The sequence below is a fragment of the Caretta caretta genome, chromosome 3, assembly GCF_965140235.1.
Source record: "Caretta caretta isolate rCarCar2 chromosome 3, rCarCar1.hap1, whole genome shotgun sequence".
NCBI classification, from domain to species: Eukaryota; Metazoa; Chordata; order Testudines; family Cheloniidae; genus Caretta; species Caretta caretta.
The window spans coordinates 191090620-191108213 of NC_134208.1; the positions used below are offsets into that span (position 1 = coordinate 191090620).

Below are 17594 nucleotides of genomic sequence, written 5' to 3' on the forward strand. Positions count from 1 at the left end.
GGGTAAGTTTTGCCCTGATGTTGTTTTTAAAATAAAACTATAATTTATTTTAGTTCCAGTTCTGCAATGTAAATTACGAACAAACACACAGGCTGAAGGAGAGAAGGGTTTATTTTCTTGTTAAACCTTCAGATTTTAACAAAGTCACAAAACAAATTACATTAGCTTTTCAAAATTTTCTTTATATTTTATGTGATCACTTTCACTACATAGCCAATGAACATAATTGGATGGTTATGTGTATAGGCACCTTGGCTACCACCTTAGTTTCATGTGCATTACACCCAGAGGTGAAAGTAAGCCAGTACGGCATACCGGTAAGAAAGTGGCTGCTGGTACACAGCTGACTGTATTGGCAGGGCCGCTGATGGGGGGGCAAAAGAGGCAGCTGCCCCGGAGCCTGGCGATTTAAAAGGGCCCAGGGCTCCACCTTCTGGCGTGGTAGTTGCCAGGAGCCCAGCAGCGATTTAAAGGGCCCGGGGCTCCTGGCCGCCACTGACATGGTAGCAACAGCTGGGAACCCCAGGCCCTTTCAATCGCTGGCGTGGGCTGGGCAATACTGACTGGGGAAGTCTGGCCCTGGCCTCAGCCCCACCCCTTCTGGGGGCCCAGAGGCACGCCCCCCTGCCCAGGACCCCTGCTACTCTTGTACCAGTAAGTCAGTTAAGTTACTTTCACCCCCAATGCAGATATATTAGGGAAAGCCTGTCTTGATTCAGGATCTTTGGGAACTCTGCGGATGCGAGGAAGGGAGATTAGACCCTATATTTTAAAATAGCCCTTACAATCTCATCATCCAGCTACACTCTAGCTCTAAATGGTGTCTTCATTGCTCCTATAGCACAAGCTATATTAGAGAGAATGGTGACCAGAGTGTTCTTCTGTACTCAGACAGCACTAGCAGCGTGCTCTCTCTCTTTTTTTGCCTTCTTAGCTTTGTAGCAGACAGGAGGGGCTGTTGTGTGATATCTGCTATGTCTATTCCTGCTGATTTTTCCCTATAGATTTTGGAATTTAGAAATCATTATTAATAGGTTCAAGAAATCAAGACAATTACGCTGGGTTTCTCTTTTGTGCATTCAATTTCTTATGTTTTCCATCATTCACATAGGCTCCTTTCTTAGTGTTTGTAACTGTTCACACAGATGATTATCTAAGTCAACTACTGCTGGAAGCGTTTGCTCATAGTTACTTTTATATTAGAAACAAAACCTGTAGTCTAAATCATGCTCCTGATTCTAGAAAGAAACAGAAATGTACTTTTGAACTCCTGCATCCATGTTTACATGTTGGAGATAGTGGAGAAGAGGAACTAATTTAATGAGTCTTTCCTGACGCTAGCAGTGGGTACAGTCCACCCAACAGTTCCTCCCCCCACCACCACATAAATAGCAGTGTGTCTTGTAGAATACCTGACATATTTCTGAAACATTTTAAGACAAAGCCTCTTTAATAATTCCAAATCCCCTCAATTTCTTCCTGAATCTGTATTCATCTTTTTGTGCTTCATAGGAGCAGAAACAGCTCTATGATACACTCACTCAGTCTTGATTTCATCAAATGTAGCAAGATGTGTTGTAAGGCAGTCCTCTTAATTTCTGATTTAGGTTACAACCTGTGAGGCCATTTCACACTCACATATTAAAGTGGGGGCTTGTTAATTTATACACAAGTTTTCATACGCTTCTATATACCTTTGCTTCAGCTACAGTGGCAAAGCAGGGCCTTGTGATTCACCACTGGTAGCACAGACTGGACTCAAATGTTTTTGCTGACATAAAAATGCCAGAAAGCCACATATACTACAGCCTCCCCGTTCCTACTGCAGGTAGAGCCAGAGGGGTAGTGAATTAGCTTGCTTTCTTTAGATTAGGCCTTTTCTGTACTTCATGCTAAAATTCTATCATGACTTGAACTTTTTATCTGTCTTGCACTTTTTGTACAGGAAGTGGGATGTGGTGTAAACCTGCAACTCTTTATCCTGCCACACAAAATGTAACACAAACAGATGGCTACTTTTACGGCTCTTTTGCAGAGGAACTTGGACCTGCCAGTATTATGCTAAAGAAGTAGCACAATAAAATAAAATTAATCAATGAACATAGTAAGTATAGCCTAGGCATGAAAAATCAATTAAAACTGTTTTTCTGATGGAAAATGGAGTTTTCAACTAGATGAAATTTTTCAAAAAAATTGGCTACTTTCTGTGGGAATTTTCAGCTTATGTCAAGAAAAACCGCAACATGTTTGTCAGCCAAAACCCCAAATATTTCTGTTCAGTAATGCCAGTACGGTCCCTCAAAGAGTTGTAGTTGGGGCACCTCATATCCCCACTCTCCTTCATGTGGTGGCTTCCCCAGCCAGACTACATCTCTCATGCTGCACACAGGGGCTCAGCAAGAGGGGAGACATGGGAGATGTAGACTGGTCAGGGACCCTGGCCTACAGAAGAGAATAGGAGTATGAGGTACTTGAACTACAAATCTCATGAGGCACCTCCTGAATTTCTGAACTGAATTTTTGGGTATAAAGTTTTTAGCCACCCCCTCCCCCCTACAATAGTCAAAATCCAACCAGCACCAGTACATATATGGGGGAAATATTGTAGGCCAGATTCTGCTGCCCCTACGCATGTTGAGCAGTACCGCACTCCAGGAGTAGTCCCACTGATTTCAGAATTCCATATTAACTGAGAATTGTCAGGATCAGACTATAACAAATCCTTTATATGAATAGTTTTTGGCGTACTTAGGAACAGGCTTTTAGACTGCTGATCTGGGAAGTGGTACAAACATCTAGATAAGATTATGCTTATGGTATCTGATATAAACGTGTCTACTTTTTTTTTCTGGTTAGGAATAAAATTAGATGATATATGGTATGTGTGGTTTCAGGGAGGGGAACTTCTCTTTTCAATCAAAGGGTTTCAAACAGTATTCAGGAAAGCATATTTGGTATATCTTGCAAAGATCAGGGTTTGGACATCTCTCTAAATAATTTTTTTAAAAGAAACCATTTACTGCTATTAATACATCATTAATACAGCCTGTCAGAGACCCCTTTACACGGGATGGTAATTTATTTACAATAAGGCTGCAAATTAATTGAACAAGCATCAACTGATCCTGAGTTTTTAAGCCAATTAAAAAAACCTGACAGATCAACATGATCCAAATGTTCAACAGAAATATTTTGCAGGAGATAAACAAGTTATCATACGGTACACAATTCAATTTGTTGTTAGCTCCTGATAAGAGAGTCAAGTCACTCTTCCTCTTCCCACTCTTCTTCTGAATGAAAGACTCTAATCATTCAGGGTTGGAGGCCAATCAACATCAACAGACTAAAAGAGAAAGAGGGTTGGGGGTGGAAAGCAAAATCACTAGATCAGGAGAGCTGGTGTTTTAGGAAAGACTTGCCACTAGCGCTTTCTGCATACTAACAAGAGAATAACTTTAATATAAAAGGGGAACAAATTATTAAAAAGACATGGCGAAGCAGCATAACACAAGAAGAAGAACAGGAGGACTTGTGGCACCTTAGAGACTAACACATTTATTAGAGCATGAGCTTTTGTGGGCTACAGCCCACTTCATCGGACGCATAGAATGGAACATATAGTAAAAAGATCTAGAGAGAGAGAGAGAGAGAGAGAAGGTGGAAGTTGCCATACAAACTGTAAGAGGCTAATTAATTAAGATGAGCTATTATCAGCAGGAGAAAAAAACTTTTGTAGTGATAATCGAGATGGCCCATTCAGACAGCGGACAAGAAAGTGTGAGGATACTTAACATGGGGAAATAGATTCAATATGTGTAATGACCCAGCCACTCCCAGTCTCTATTCAAACCCAAGTTAATGGTATCTAGTTTGAATATTAATTCAAATTGCTCAGCAGTTTCTCATTGGAGTCTGTTTTTGAAGCTTTTCTGTTGCAAAATTGCCACCCTTAAGTCTTTTACTGAGTGGCCAGAGAGGTTGAAGTGTTCTCCTACCGGTTTTTGAATGTTAGGATTCCTGATGTCAGATTTGTGGCCACTTATTCTTTGTCCGGTTTGGCCAATGTACATGGCAAAGGGGCATTGCTGGCATATGATGGCATTATCATATTGGTAGATGTGCAGGTGAACGAGTCCCTGATGGTGTGGGTAATGTGATTAGGTCCTATGATGTAGCGCAAGTAGAGTACATTGATGACATCTTCGTCATCTGGACCCATGGAAAAGAAGCCCTTGAGGAATTCCACCATGATTTCAACAATTTCCATCCCACCATCAACCTTAGCCTGGACCAATCCACACAGCGGTCCATTTCCTGTACACTACTGTGCTGATAAGCAATGGTCACATAAACACCACCCTATACCGGAAACCTACTGACCGCTATACTTACCTACATGCCTTCAGCTTCCATCCAGGACACACCACACGATCCATTGTCTACAGCCAAGCTCTAAAGATACAACCGCATTTGCTCTAATCCCTCAGACAGAGACAAACACCTATAAGATCTCTATCAAGCATTCTTAAAACTACAATACACACCTGCTGAAGTGAAAAAACAGATTGACAGAGCCAGAAGAGTACCCAGAAGTCACCTACTACAGGTCAGGCCCAACAAAGAAAATAACAGAACGCCATTAGCCATCACCTTCAGCCCCCAACTAAAACCTCTCCAGCGCATCATCAAAGATCTCCAACCTATCCTGAAAAATGATCCCTCACTCTCACAGATCTTGGGACACAGATCAGTCCTCGCTTACAGACAGCCCCCCAACTAGAGGCAAATACTCTCCAGCAACCACACACCACACAACAAAAACACTAACCCAGGAACCTATCCTTGCAACAAAGCCCGATGCCAACTTTGTAGACATATTTATTGAAGTGACACCAACATAGGACCTAATCACATTAGCCACTCCATCAGGGGCTCGTTCACCTGCACATCTGCCAATGTGATATATGCCATCATGTGCCAGCAATACCCCTCTGCCATGTACATTGGCCAAACTGGACAGTCTCTACACACAAGAATAAATGGACATAAATCTGACATCAGGAATCATAACATTCAAAAAGCGGTAGGAGAACACTTCAACCTCTCTGGCCACTCAGTAAAAGACTTAAGGGTAGCAATTTTGCCACAGAAAAGCTTCAAAAACAGACTCCAACGAGAAACTCCTGAGTTTGAATTAATATTCAAACTAGATACCATTAACTTGGGTTTGAATAGAGACTGGGAGTGGCTGGGTCATTACACATATTGAATCTATTTCCCCATGTTAAGTATCCTCACACCTTCTTGTCAACTGTCTAAATGGGCCATCTGGATTATCACTACAAAAGTTTTTTCTCCCGCTGATAATAGCTCATCTTAATTAATTAGCCTCTTAAAGTTTGTATGGCAACTTCCACCTTCTCTGTATGTGTGTGTGTGTATATATATATAATCTTCTTACTATATGTTCCATTCTATGCGTCCGAAGAAGGGAGCTGTAGCCCACGAAAGCTTATGCTCTAATAAATGTGTTAGTCTCTAAGGCGCCATAAGTCCTCCTGTTCTTTTTGCGGATACAGACTAACACGGCTGCTCCTCAGAAACAAGAAGAAGATGGAGTGAGCTAGTACACAGGGGCATGGGGTATCTGCATTTCTTTGGTGGCTCATATGCTTCTGGCAGAGTGTACGCTTGCATTTTGAAAAAGCCAAAAAGCTTTTAACCTTTACAGTTTACACTAGGCTTTTCTAAGTGTGACCTAATGCAGTGATGTTGGTCTGAAGCTGCAGCCAGCCAGCTCTAAACAGTATTTCAGGCTGATTAGGGTGAGTTAAATGTAATTAATAACTATTGTTATTGCTGATCAATACAGCAGAAAGATCCAGCTATTATGGGATTGAGGATGGAGTTTGGAACTGTGGGCAGTGTTTGAGTAAAGTCTGATCACTCCCCAAATACGACTCCTCGACACGTATAATTCATTCAAAAAATAAGGTGGCTGATTTTATGTAGGTCAGATGATAAAGTCATCATTACTTCTGGTCAAAATGCACAAATCATATTTGACACATACTTTATTAACAGCAAGTCTAACAAGTAATGGAATCGGGATTATCCTTCTCCCCTGGCCTCACGGCCAATTCCCTTTGGGCATAAACTTGTTGCCAGCTCTGCTCCCGAGGCAGCACACCCGTCACTAATGAAGCATCAGGCATTTGTCAAGTAGGGGTCACAATGATGGCACATTAAACACCCTGGCTTCAAGATTGCCTAAATTAATCATACCTACTCCTTACCTAATCTACATCTTCATAAAAAGATTAGCTTCTTGGGCGAGGTTAAAATCCATTATTAGTAAAATGACTAATTATTTTCAAGCCCCCAGACATCTTTCCTAGTTGTGTGCAATAATTGCACTGACGCCATTCAGCGAGAGTGCAGCGCTTATCAACTGCAGTCTAGCATTAGTTGCTCATGTTCAGCAGTTGTCTTTGCAGGCTCCTTCTCACCCACTCCCCTTTACAGGGATACAGTCAGCAAAGATCAAATCCTGATGCTGGCTGTTTCACATTTAAAAAAGTATTAAACTGCAGCCATTTGTTTAAATATTATGTCCAAGCCTATGCTGTTCTCTGCAGTTAAAAATGTTAGGAAAGCAGAATCCCCACAGTATCAGTAACTTTTTACGATTATATTTCAGCAATTCCATTTGAAATTCCAGAAACCAAATAACCTATTTTAGTCCATCGCTTTCCTAAGTAAATCACTAAATTTTACAATATATGTAGTCAGATGACAATACTGATATGACACTAGAATTACAAATTTGTAGCACACGTGCAGTTCCTCAAACATGTCTGGGTGAAATCCTGGCCGCACTGCGTGCAGAAGCCAAACTCCTACCAATTTCAATGACACCAGGAATTCATTTATAATTTAAAAGATTTGTTATTAGGATTCCAAACAGACAACTGTGTGGTGTTTATTCTGTGACAGAGGCTTAAGAATTTGGGATCAGATAACTTAAGTCATTTTCTATTTCCCTCTTTAATGTGAAATTAGTGATCATGCCTGGTTTTTAATACTTGCGAAAACTTCCCTTCATCTTAAGATCTGGTACAGCCCTGGCTTCCTCCCATACTCTGCCCTACCAATATGTCTAACTCCTGATTTGCAGGGACCATCTTTTGGTACAAGAAAAATTTAGTCTTCATGACCATTTGCTATCGGGGTAATGAAACGGTAATAGGGATAGGTGTCAATTAGAAACCAAGCTGAGGCTACCAGCAAGGCGTCACATGTTATCCAGTGTTGCATTTGAATCAGTGGCATTGATACGAAGGGTTACATTTCTCTTATTTCTGATGCAGCCCCACTTCTCAGAAGTTCTGTTAAAGGGAGAGGGTATGGCACACTTAATACACAGAGCAAAACTCCCTATTGCTAAACTACACTCCACCATGCACTGATGAACATTATAAAGCCAGAGTTTAAATAAGCACGATATATCCAGGAAGCAGATTCCAGGTAAGCAGATTCCTGCTCCCGTGGTGAGCCCCAAAGACGTCAGTGAAGCACATCTATGACATCATTGGAGCATATGGCTCAATGATGTGTTTAAAATTTTAATGATTATTTTGTATTAACATCATATTTTGCATTAATGGCAGTAAGGATTGTTAATTAGGCCAAAGCAAGAAAGTTTATACATACAGCTTATGGGCTTGTCTACACAAGGCATAATTCCAGAATAGCTATCCTGATCAACTCCATGTGTGGATGCTCTTATTTTGGAATAAGACTGCCTTATTCAAAGGAGCCTAATCCATTTTGCAATAGTTAATCTGCTTTAAATTCATACCGTACCTTCTTTTGGATTATTTTTCATGTGTAGACAAACCCTTACAAATGCAATTGCTTTGCTGACCTCAAGATAGGATATATTATAGGGGAGGCCAAACTTACTGACCCTCCGAGCTGCATATGACGATCTTCAGAAGTTCAAGAGCCGGGGTGCACCTGCTCGGGCTCTGGGCTTCCCCACTCCCTGCAGGACTGTCTCAGGGCTTCAGCACCCTGGGAGGTGCCTTCAGCAGGAGTGGGGCTTCAGCCCCGAGCCCTGGAAGTCCCAAACCCCGGCACACATGCCCCGCCAGGCTGAATCCCCAAGACCTCCCTCTTTGCTGGGCAGAAGCCAGAAGCAATGTGGGGGGACGGGATGTGGGGTCATGTCCTCCTCCCACCCCGATTTTTCCATAGCAACTGCTGGAGCCAGCAAGCTGGGAGCTACGGCCGGCTGTGGGGAGAGGTAGCGGCCTCTCCCTGCAGCTCCCAGCTGTTTGCCACTGCCTCTCCACGCAGAGCTAACACTTGGGAGCTGCAGGGAGGGGCCACTGAGGGTAAGGGGGTCATACCTGGGGGGCATGATTCAAGGGGGGGGCAACCTTTAAATTGTGCCCCCACACTCTCAGCAGGCACCATTCATCTCTGGAAAAAGCCCCTAGCCCCACCACTGTGCCGCAGAGCAGTAGCCCTAAGCTCTCCCCCCCACACCAGTCTGGTAGGTGGAGAATGGGTGTGCATGGGGGGGAGGGCTCCACGAGCCACACTTTAATTGTGAAAGGCCCACATGCGGCTCGCAAACCGCCTTTTGGCCACCCTGATATATTATGAACCGTTTACCTCTACATCCAGCTCCAGAATGTCAGCAGTTCTCTTAAGTAGGAAGCCAATATTGGGTTTTGTTCTTCCAAAATCTCCATGTACAAACTCTTTAATGTAACTAGATCTTGCTTAAGGAAAAGTGAGTTTGGGCCTTGCGTGACTGGAGCTGATTAATGTAGAAAGGTGAAAAGGATATGGCAAAAAACACAAAGCAGAAATACCAAAATCTATTTCTGTTCCTGATCCAAGATACAATGTAAGTGTTTGCAAAATCAGTTGTGGGAGCTGTTGCCATCTTTAGCTTTTGGGATCTAGCTCTAAAGTTGAAAGCTACCATACCTCACAATCCATCCTTTTGTTTGTTTTAAACTGGGTAGTGACATTTTGCTAAATTCTAAACCCGTTACAGTAAGTAGCAACCGATACTACATACCGATATTCAGTCATTAGAACAGTTTCATGGTATATAGGCCCAATGGCCTGTGATGGGCTATTAGATGGGGTGAGATCCAAGTTACCCAGGAAAGAATTTTCGGTAGTATCTGGCTGATGAATCTTGCCCATATGCTCAGGGGTTAGCTGATCGCCATATTTGGGGTCGGGAAGGAATTTTCCTCCAAGGCAGATTGGAAGAGGCCCTGGAGGTTTTTCGCCTTCCTCTGTAGCATGGGGCAAGGGTCACTTGCTGGAGGATTCTCTGCTTTTTGAAGTCTTTAAACTACGATTTGAGGACTTCAATAGCACAGATACAGATGGGAGGTTTTTTTTGTAGGAGTGGGTGGGTGAGATTCTGTGGCCTGCGTTGTGCAGGAGGTCAGACTAGATGATCATAATGGTCCCTTCTGACCTAAATATCTATGAATCTATGTTTCATTTTAAAAATGTTATATAACTATTTCTCAGATAATAAATGAGTGAGTCATATTGATAACTTTCCTTAAACAGACTCTTAGAACCTAAGTGTTAGGCAAATATTAAAACAAAAACAAATACATTTAACCCAGGATCTAACAAACTCACAAATACAAATTAATTACATATCTTGAACCTCCCCCATGCCCTCCATTGCATCTAGGGCAGAGGTGGGAAAACTACAGTCCGTGAGACAGTCCTACCCGGCCCCTGAGCTCCCGGCTGGGGAGGCTCACCCCTGGTCCCTCTCCCACTGCCCCCGTCCCCCCGCAGTGGCACTGCTGTGCGAGCGGCGCCCTGGGCGGCGGGGCTGCGCACTCCTGCAGAGTAGTGCAGCAGCATGTCTGGCTCCGTCCGAGTGGCGCGGCTGCCAGACATGCTGTTCTGAGTGGCACAGTAAGGGGGCAGGGGGGTTGGATAAGGGGCAGGGTGTCCCGGGGGGCAGTCAGGGGAAAGGGGGCAGTTGGATGGGGTGGAGGTTCTTGGGGGGGCAGTCAGGGGAGGGGGAACGGGGGTGAGGGGGGTTGGATAGGACGTGGGAGTCTCGGGGGGCCTGTCAGGGGGCGGGGGTGTGGATAGGGGTTGGGCCAGTCAGAGGATAGGGGGGGTTGGATATGGGGTAGGGTCCCAGGGGATCCCAGGAAGGGGCTGTCAGGGGACAAGGAGCAGGGGGGATTGGATGGGCTGGGGGTTCTGAGGGGTCAGTCAGGTGGTGGGAAGTAGGAGGCGGCCGACAGGGGGCGGGGGCCAGGCTGTTTGGGGAGACACAGCCTTCCCTACCCAGCCCTCCATACAGTTTTGCAACCCCGATGTGGCCCTCGGGCCAAAAAGTTTGCCCACCCCTGTCTAGGGGATGAAACACATTTCTGCTGATTCAATGGAAGCTGGAATAGGACTCTTGGTATTTACACAGTGTTTGGAGGCCAATATAAGAACTAGAACCAAGAGGATGGATTAAAATGTGTTTTTCAGGCAAAACTGAGAATTTCTTAACACATCCATTCAGAACACACAGCATATTTATAATGCTACTACCCAAATCAATCTGAAAAGTACTATTGGCCATGTCTGATACTTAACTTCAATACTGAGAGATTTTACTTAAAAGAAAACAAAAAAAGCTGAGGGCTTAGGGTATACTATGGATGTAGAGCCAAATGCTGCCCTCAAATCACCACTGAAGACTTCAGTGAAAATATAGGCAAAAAAACTCAGCAATTGGCATATAACATGCACAAATCTTTATCACAGTCTAGAATATGCCAAAGGCTTGCAACACTCCATTTTTAAACTACAGATAAAGGGCCTGAAATCTGTATATATCTATACATTTGTTGCTCTCCTGTATCTTGAAAATGAGGGGCTTTTTTTTGTTATGAAGCAAAACAACGTATACCAATTGCATTTCTGAGCTTGTAACTTGTATGTTTCAGCTCAAAGCAAACTTAAAAAAAAAAAAAACCCTTAAAACCCAATATATGAACTGCTGAAAAATCAGGGGTTTATAATACACAGACTACACTAGCACTTGCAAAAGAAAACACCGCCTGTATGTCCATGGTAACAATACACTATTTCTAAAATTTATCATGCAGTAGGTCTAAAGGATACGTCCCTGCCTGAGTTTTCAGATGCAGGCGAAAGTGATGGTCATCTATGTACTCGGATTTCATCGTATGAATGACACGAGATCTTACAGCTAAAGGCCTTCTGTGAAGAACCCGCAGAGGTGTTTTTTGATCAATCTTTAATTCCTTTTGGAGAATTTAAAACAAATAGAGAACTGTCCAACACAGTGCACAAACAAAATTAACGCATATACAGCTTTTTCTTTTCATATAAGACAACTTTTTAACAATATATTCTGGTAGTTGAAGGATCTTCTGAGAAGTGTTTCTTCTTCTTTCAGTCTTCCTCCAAGTATATCAAAGAAAAAAGGAGGCAGCTATCTTTTAAAGTCTTATTGGGAAGGCCTCAGGTGGATACAAGCTAGTGGAACCAGAAATGCAGAGGCATAATAACCCTGAAATCTCCCTAGTCTCTTGCTGGAATAACTCCAGGATTTACAAACTCAATGAGAGCCTCAGGGCACTCTCAAAAAAATTAAAGTCTTTTGTGTAAACTGCATCCAACCCTCCACAAATAAGACTTAGAAAGCGGAGCTGAGACGACCAAAGATTTCATCACATTTCTTTAAAGAGCTTTCCTCTACAAAAAGAGGCATTGATTTGGGAAGCATCTTTTTCTAGTGTGATAAAAAAAAATGTTGAGCACCAATTGTCCTCATGCATTTTGATACTTCAAGCCAAAACACACAAATTTTGGAGTAAAAACTAAGTAACAGTCGTCTCTACTTGAGAATGCTCTTGCTACCAGACTCTTAGGCCAATGTTCCAACACTACAAAACCTGAACATAGAAATGGGCATTCTACCAGCCAGTGTATCTCAACACAATGTGTCTCACCAGCTGACACTTGGTCCATATTCCACCACTACATTCTCTTTACTTCAGATACTTGTGTCAGACCTTTGGGTTGCATGATTTTGCACTGCCATCTGAACATGGATTTATTTGCTGTGACTGTCACCAAAATGACTTTGACTGGGGCTGGACAAAACAAGGGGAAGAGGGATAGCTCAGTGGTTTGAGCATTGGCCTGCTAAACTCAGGGTTGTGAGTTCAATCCTTGAGGGGGCCATTTAGGGATTGGTCCTGCTTTGACCAGGGGGTTGGACTAGATGACCACCTGAGGTCCCTTCCAACCCTGAGATTCTATGATAAGCTGTAGCTGCTAGTTCTGTTTTAACCTCCTCCTCCGTTTTGCTCGTCTACCCTTAGCAATGTTGAGATGGCACGAAGGGCACTTGGGTAGAGAGATTTCCACCTCCAGAAGCACTTTGTGCTGTCTGTTAATTGGCACATCATCTGTCTCTGAGTAGGCTAATAAATGGTCATCCTGGGTGAAGGAGAAGCACAGCAACAGTGACTGTGTGGTAGGAAAGAGTAGATTTAACAGCATAAGAGGAATGGCAAATGGGAGAGTGGATACAATAAGCCCTAGAATAAAAGGATGCGAGGAACCCATGATCAATAAAACACGACGAGAGAGAAAAAGAGAGACACATGCACTACCTACCAAGAGACAGGTGCTCTATAAAAGCAAAAAAAATACAAATACCTTCATATCATCTAGAAGTGCAATATCTTCCTTCTGTATTGCTTTATCTGTCCATATTAAGGCACTGTAGGTCTTTGTCTTTTCCTCCTCTCCTTCTTTCATATGTCCAATGGCCTCTCTAAACAAAAGAAATGAATCACATATAAGCATAACTACAGAGCTGTATAAATGAGGATGTTTGCAGAATTCCCAAAGCATCATTTTGAAATCCCTTGCCAGAGACAGTAAATACTGACCTGGTAACAAGCTGTAAATCTCGAACTTTTATTTTGTCTGAAGAGTTATTAATTTTCTGTGATGTCAGAAAAGGAGTTAGTTAGCAAAGCTGTCCTGTTACAAAAGTACATGTGCTTTATGATTTTCATGAAGTGCAAATGATTTACCTGCTGAAGTTCCTTCATTTCCATGGCAGTAAAATGTATTCTATGAGGATTCACAAGCTCAATTGCAAAGGGCCTTCCTGGCAACATGCACAGAGTCATAAAACATAAAAACATGTTGTTCTAAATTAATGTTTGGATTTATTCATTAAGGTCGGAAGGTGTGAAAAATGTGTCTCCTCTTATGCACACACATATGAGGTTTGAGGCTTTCAGAGACATGGCCATCAGATGGAAGAAAAGTAACAAGGGACGTTTTTTGGCTTCTAAACCTAAGTATTATCAGTAAGTGCAAATTACTGCTTCCCAGAAGACATCTTGTACAAGTCTATTCTAATTAAAAAATAAAATAAGAAAAAAGTTAATTAGCTTATTTTCTGTCACCTACAGCAATGCCCAGGTGCAAGATGATGTTAAATCCAGCTCCCTCAACTAAACATCTGTTGAAATGGCTGCACTTTCTGTGCTCTGGGCCAGCGCTGATCCCAGGATACTCAATGCCTGGAATTATACCACAAATTAGCCAGCGTCTGATATACCTCATTATTGATTTTTACTCTTTTTGCTACAGTTGTTTCAGCGTAGCTGAAAGCTATTGGAAGTATTAGCACAGCTGATTAAAGGAGCTACATCCAGAAAGTGAAATGATCATCTTGAAAGAACAACAGGTATTTTTCTAACTAAAAGATGCAAAAGTGAATTATATAATAGAAAACAATATATTTATTAATGTGACATACATGGATTCAAATGAGGAAATGCAAGATAGAACATTTATAACAAGCTATGGATTTCTAAATGTTTGTATTTGTGCAGCCAAGAAGATTATGGTGAGGTCTATTCTCTCACACAGAATTATTTTTATGAAATAATGTCAGTCTGTGTGTCTAAGTAAATATGTCAATGAAGTTATTGGGAGAATGTTTCAAAGTAGCACTTGTGTCGCAAGCTAGTTTTCCATTTACAATCAGCAAAATGTGTCTGAGTAGCTCCAAGACACCATTTTGTTCGATTTATGATTTTAATCAAGGGACATTCCAACCTTACCACTGCCTAGTGTTCTCACATCCACATCTTCTCTTCCCGAGGATGAAAAATTAAAACCTTTAAAAACAAATATGAACAGAGAATGAGAGATTTTACTTTTAAATTTTTTAATCAAAACTTTCTCAGCTTGTTTGTAGAAAAAGAAGAAAAGCTGTTTAAATTGATTTTAAAATGTAGCCTGCACTCTATTTTAATAAAACTGGAGAGAGTTACTGTCTCATCTCTCAAACAGAGACTTCCTAATTCCTCTGCCTGAGTGAGGGACATCATAACCTTGAGAAAGTTTGAAAGAGCAATTTAATCCTAAAAGGAATCCCACTCGCTGCTAATCTCTACTCCTTTTCTTACCCAGATGGAGTTAAATACCTAAAGGTTGTGATTAAACTCAATCTGAGACTCCAGCCTTTTGTTGTCCCCTCATGCCATGACTCTTATCCTAAACACACTAATGAGCTTCCCAAGATTTCAGCAAGATTCCTCACCTCTGAGTCTGTTAGCCATACACTTGGCCAGAAGGGGAAGGGAACTTCAGGTGTCACTTGCAGGAATAGACTTATTTTTTCTCTCTCAAGGTATGGTAAGGATTAGATTGGTACTTGACTTCCTACCTCTGACCCCTTCCCCAGTTAACCTGGCCCAGGAGCAGTCACACCTCCATCCCTCCTAGGAAGAACATGTTAAAAAATCACACTCTGGATATGACAGTAGCTTTGTGGAACTGTCTCAAGAGAACCCTGGAGGCCACATAAACTGAACATCTCTCTTCATTGTATATGGGGTTTCCTCGGCTTCCACTGCCAGGTGAGTGAGGGACAGAAGCAGTGAGGCCTACCCAGCCATCTCCATCAACCATCAGGGCACTTACTAGTTCTATCAGGTCACTAACCACATCAGCAGCAGAAAGGGGAAGGTGATCCCTTGCTTGAGTTCTGCAAGCTACCAGTTGGAGCAGCCCTTCATACCTTTTCTCACCATTAATGTACAGGCCAGTGTAGACAGCAGCTGTGGGAGTTCTGCATGCTGAAATCAGGTGCCCCTCAGTACCTGCCCTAATAGAATGCTCTGATTACTACTTTGGGATTTTCCCAGTGTCCATTCTGACATATACAACTGCGGGAGAAAAGGAATTTTGCTAATTTCAAATTAAATTTGTCCTTGTACCTAATGGTCACTAACCCTGAGTCTGGTGGCCAAGAAATGGACAATAAGCACCCCTCCCCTACAGATAAATTCCTATTTAATTGATTCGTGTTTAGACAGTTGATCTCTATGCACATCAGAAAGGCAGTGAAACAAGACCAAGAGAAAAGGGTCAAGGTAGGTATTCCGGAACACTTGAGACAGAAGCAATTAATAAACAAGGCTTTCCAGCTGGGAGTATGAGGATCCGCAGCTCTAGAACCTGCTGCATGCATACCACCTCCCAGCAGCTCTGGCAGAGCAGCTGTCAACAGGCTGCGAGCCTTGCAGGCCCAAGCACCACAGGATGTGTTGCCCACAGAGGGTCTGACTGGCAGTGCTTCCAGGGTCCCTGATGGGTCCAGGTGCAATAATTAAGCCTGGAGGAGACACCAAGAATCTGTCTGTGCAACTAGGTGGTTCCCCAGCCAGCTGCTAAAACAGACCCTGCTCCTTCATCTTCTCTAATTCCTGGCTTCTGACACCCAGCTCCGACCCTTGGCTCCAGATCAACCCGCAAGATCTGACTCCACACACTAGGCTTGACCGCTTATGCCCCAACCCTGCCTGGGAGTTAAGCCCCACTCACCTCTGGATGAGTACATTCACACTTACTTCACTTTCACACTGCACTAGTCAAAGGATAAGATAATAAACCAATACGTTATTAATCTTTTTAGCATTTCTTAATTGTTAAATAGTGTCTTCTGTAATGAGCATTCATTTATAAATTGTTAAGAAAGAGGTGTAGGAGTTAAAACAGACTACCATGCATGCTGGACCCACTGGCACGATCAGGCTCAGCTGCAGAACAATTTTAAAAGGGTAATAATACTATACAAAATAAAGCAAGCATTGAATTATTTAATGATCAGGCATAACATAGGCTATGGAAGGACCAGCCTTGGCTTGCAGGGACAGCTGAGAAGGATGAGACAGTAGTTCTCGCTCCATGTGCACTCAATTTGCCTGTCTATTGAGGCTGGTAACCAATGGGCCAGTTGTGGGAGTTGTTTTCAGGATGTGTAAGAAAAATTAACCCAAGTACTATGAATTAGATATACAATGCTGGACACTCACTATCTGCTTTAAACGCTGTCATTAGGTGCTCTGAAATCAGCTCTTCCACTGAAGACTCCAGCTTTCGCTCTCCATCTATAATCCAGGGAGTTTGTGGTAAATTCCTTGAATATTTGTTGTACCTTCCTGTCAATAAAACAAGTTTGTAACACAGTGGTTCTCAACCCACACGGCCCAATCAGCACACAGCTGCAGCCCACATGACATCCCATATAGGTAGTATATATATTGTGTGGATGTGGCCCACATACCACTCAGAGTGCTGCATATGGGGCCCACAATAGTAAATAGGGTAAGAACCACTGAGCTCTCACCCTAATGGACGGGTGCTTTGAGTTACAGGGGTGTTGGAAAGATAAATTCTCATGTTTGTTAATAATAATTTACATAATATGGGGAGAGCAAAACAGGAAGGCTCAGGAGGAAATTAAAAGTGTTGTATTCAGTGCAGGGTTTGGATGGTGTATGTTAAATAAAGGGAGGTCCACAACTGAAAAAGGAAGGTAAAAGGAAATATCAAATAACTTCTCATTCACTGAATGAGGCAGAGGCCCTATGTTAAAAATAGTATATAATTATGTAATTAAAGGTTGTACGATAATACACCTGCTCCAGGGAGCCAAATTAAGGCTCCACAGCAATCTTAATTCTGGAATTTTTGAGTACTTAACTTTGTCACCTTATTGTTCTTTTTAACATAGTTTTTTGGATGTAATTAGTGTATTTATTACTGCATCATATCACATTTCTCTTCCTTTTTTCTTTTTTTTAAATTAAATTAAATGCAAAAAACAATGCTAATGCATTGTTACAGCTGATACTTTGCATCTTACGGATAGGAAATTCAAATTTCCAGCAACTGTAACTCAGCAATATTGCACACCTATTTTAAATCATTAAAATTAACACCATGTACTAAATACTACACAGGCACAAGGGATCTCAATTTTGAATTTCTGATTTCTGTGCATAACTAAAATAGAGATAGGAAAACGCTATCAGAGCTATTCTCTCCATTCTGATAGCTGATATGTGCCAGAGAGGTCACAGTTAGAGCTGGTTAGAACATCATTTCATTAAAGTCAGAATGTTTCAGGGAGACTGTGATGGGTTTGGTCACAGAGACCCCCTTGGGACTCCAGAACCCTGCCT

The 17594-nt window shown here is 42.3% G+C and overlaps 1 protein-coding gene and 1 long non-coding RNA gene across 7 annotated transcripts in view; one reads left to right on the top strand and one right to left on the bottom strand.

Annotated features, from left to right (window-relative positions):
• The window catches only part of LOC125633481 (uncharacterized), a 266677-nt gene that overhangs the window by 170518 nt on the left and 78565 nt on the right, over positions 1–17594 (top strand). The gene's annotated exons all lie outside the window — the stretch shown is intronic.
• PUS10 (pseudouridine synthase 10) overlaps positions 94–17594 on the bottom strand; it is an 85149-nt gene continuing 67648 nt past the window's right edge. For 5 of the 6 annotated variants that reach the window (XM_048842799.2, XM_048842800.2, XM_075127203.1 and 2 more), the window contains 8 exons: positions 16443–16568; positions 14184–14240; positions 13140–13216; positions 12993–13048; positions 12757–12874; positions 11188–11330; positions 8683–8782; positions 94–3343 (listed from right to left, as the gene is read on the bottom strand). In XM_048842799.2, coding sequence (XP_048698756.1) covers positions 3305–3343; positions 8683–8782; positions 11188–11330; positions 12757–12874; positions 12993–13048; positions 13140–13216; positions 14184–14240; positions 16443–16568 — 716 coding nt within the window. In that variant the 3' untranslated portion in view covers positions 94–3304. The remainder of the gene's footprint in view (positions 3344–8682; positions 8783–11187; positions 11331–12756; positions 12875–12992; positions 13049–13139; positions 13217–14183; positions 14241–16442; positions 16569–17594) is intronic. The other variant, XM_075127202.1, reaches the window with a different exon arrangement.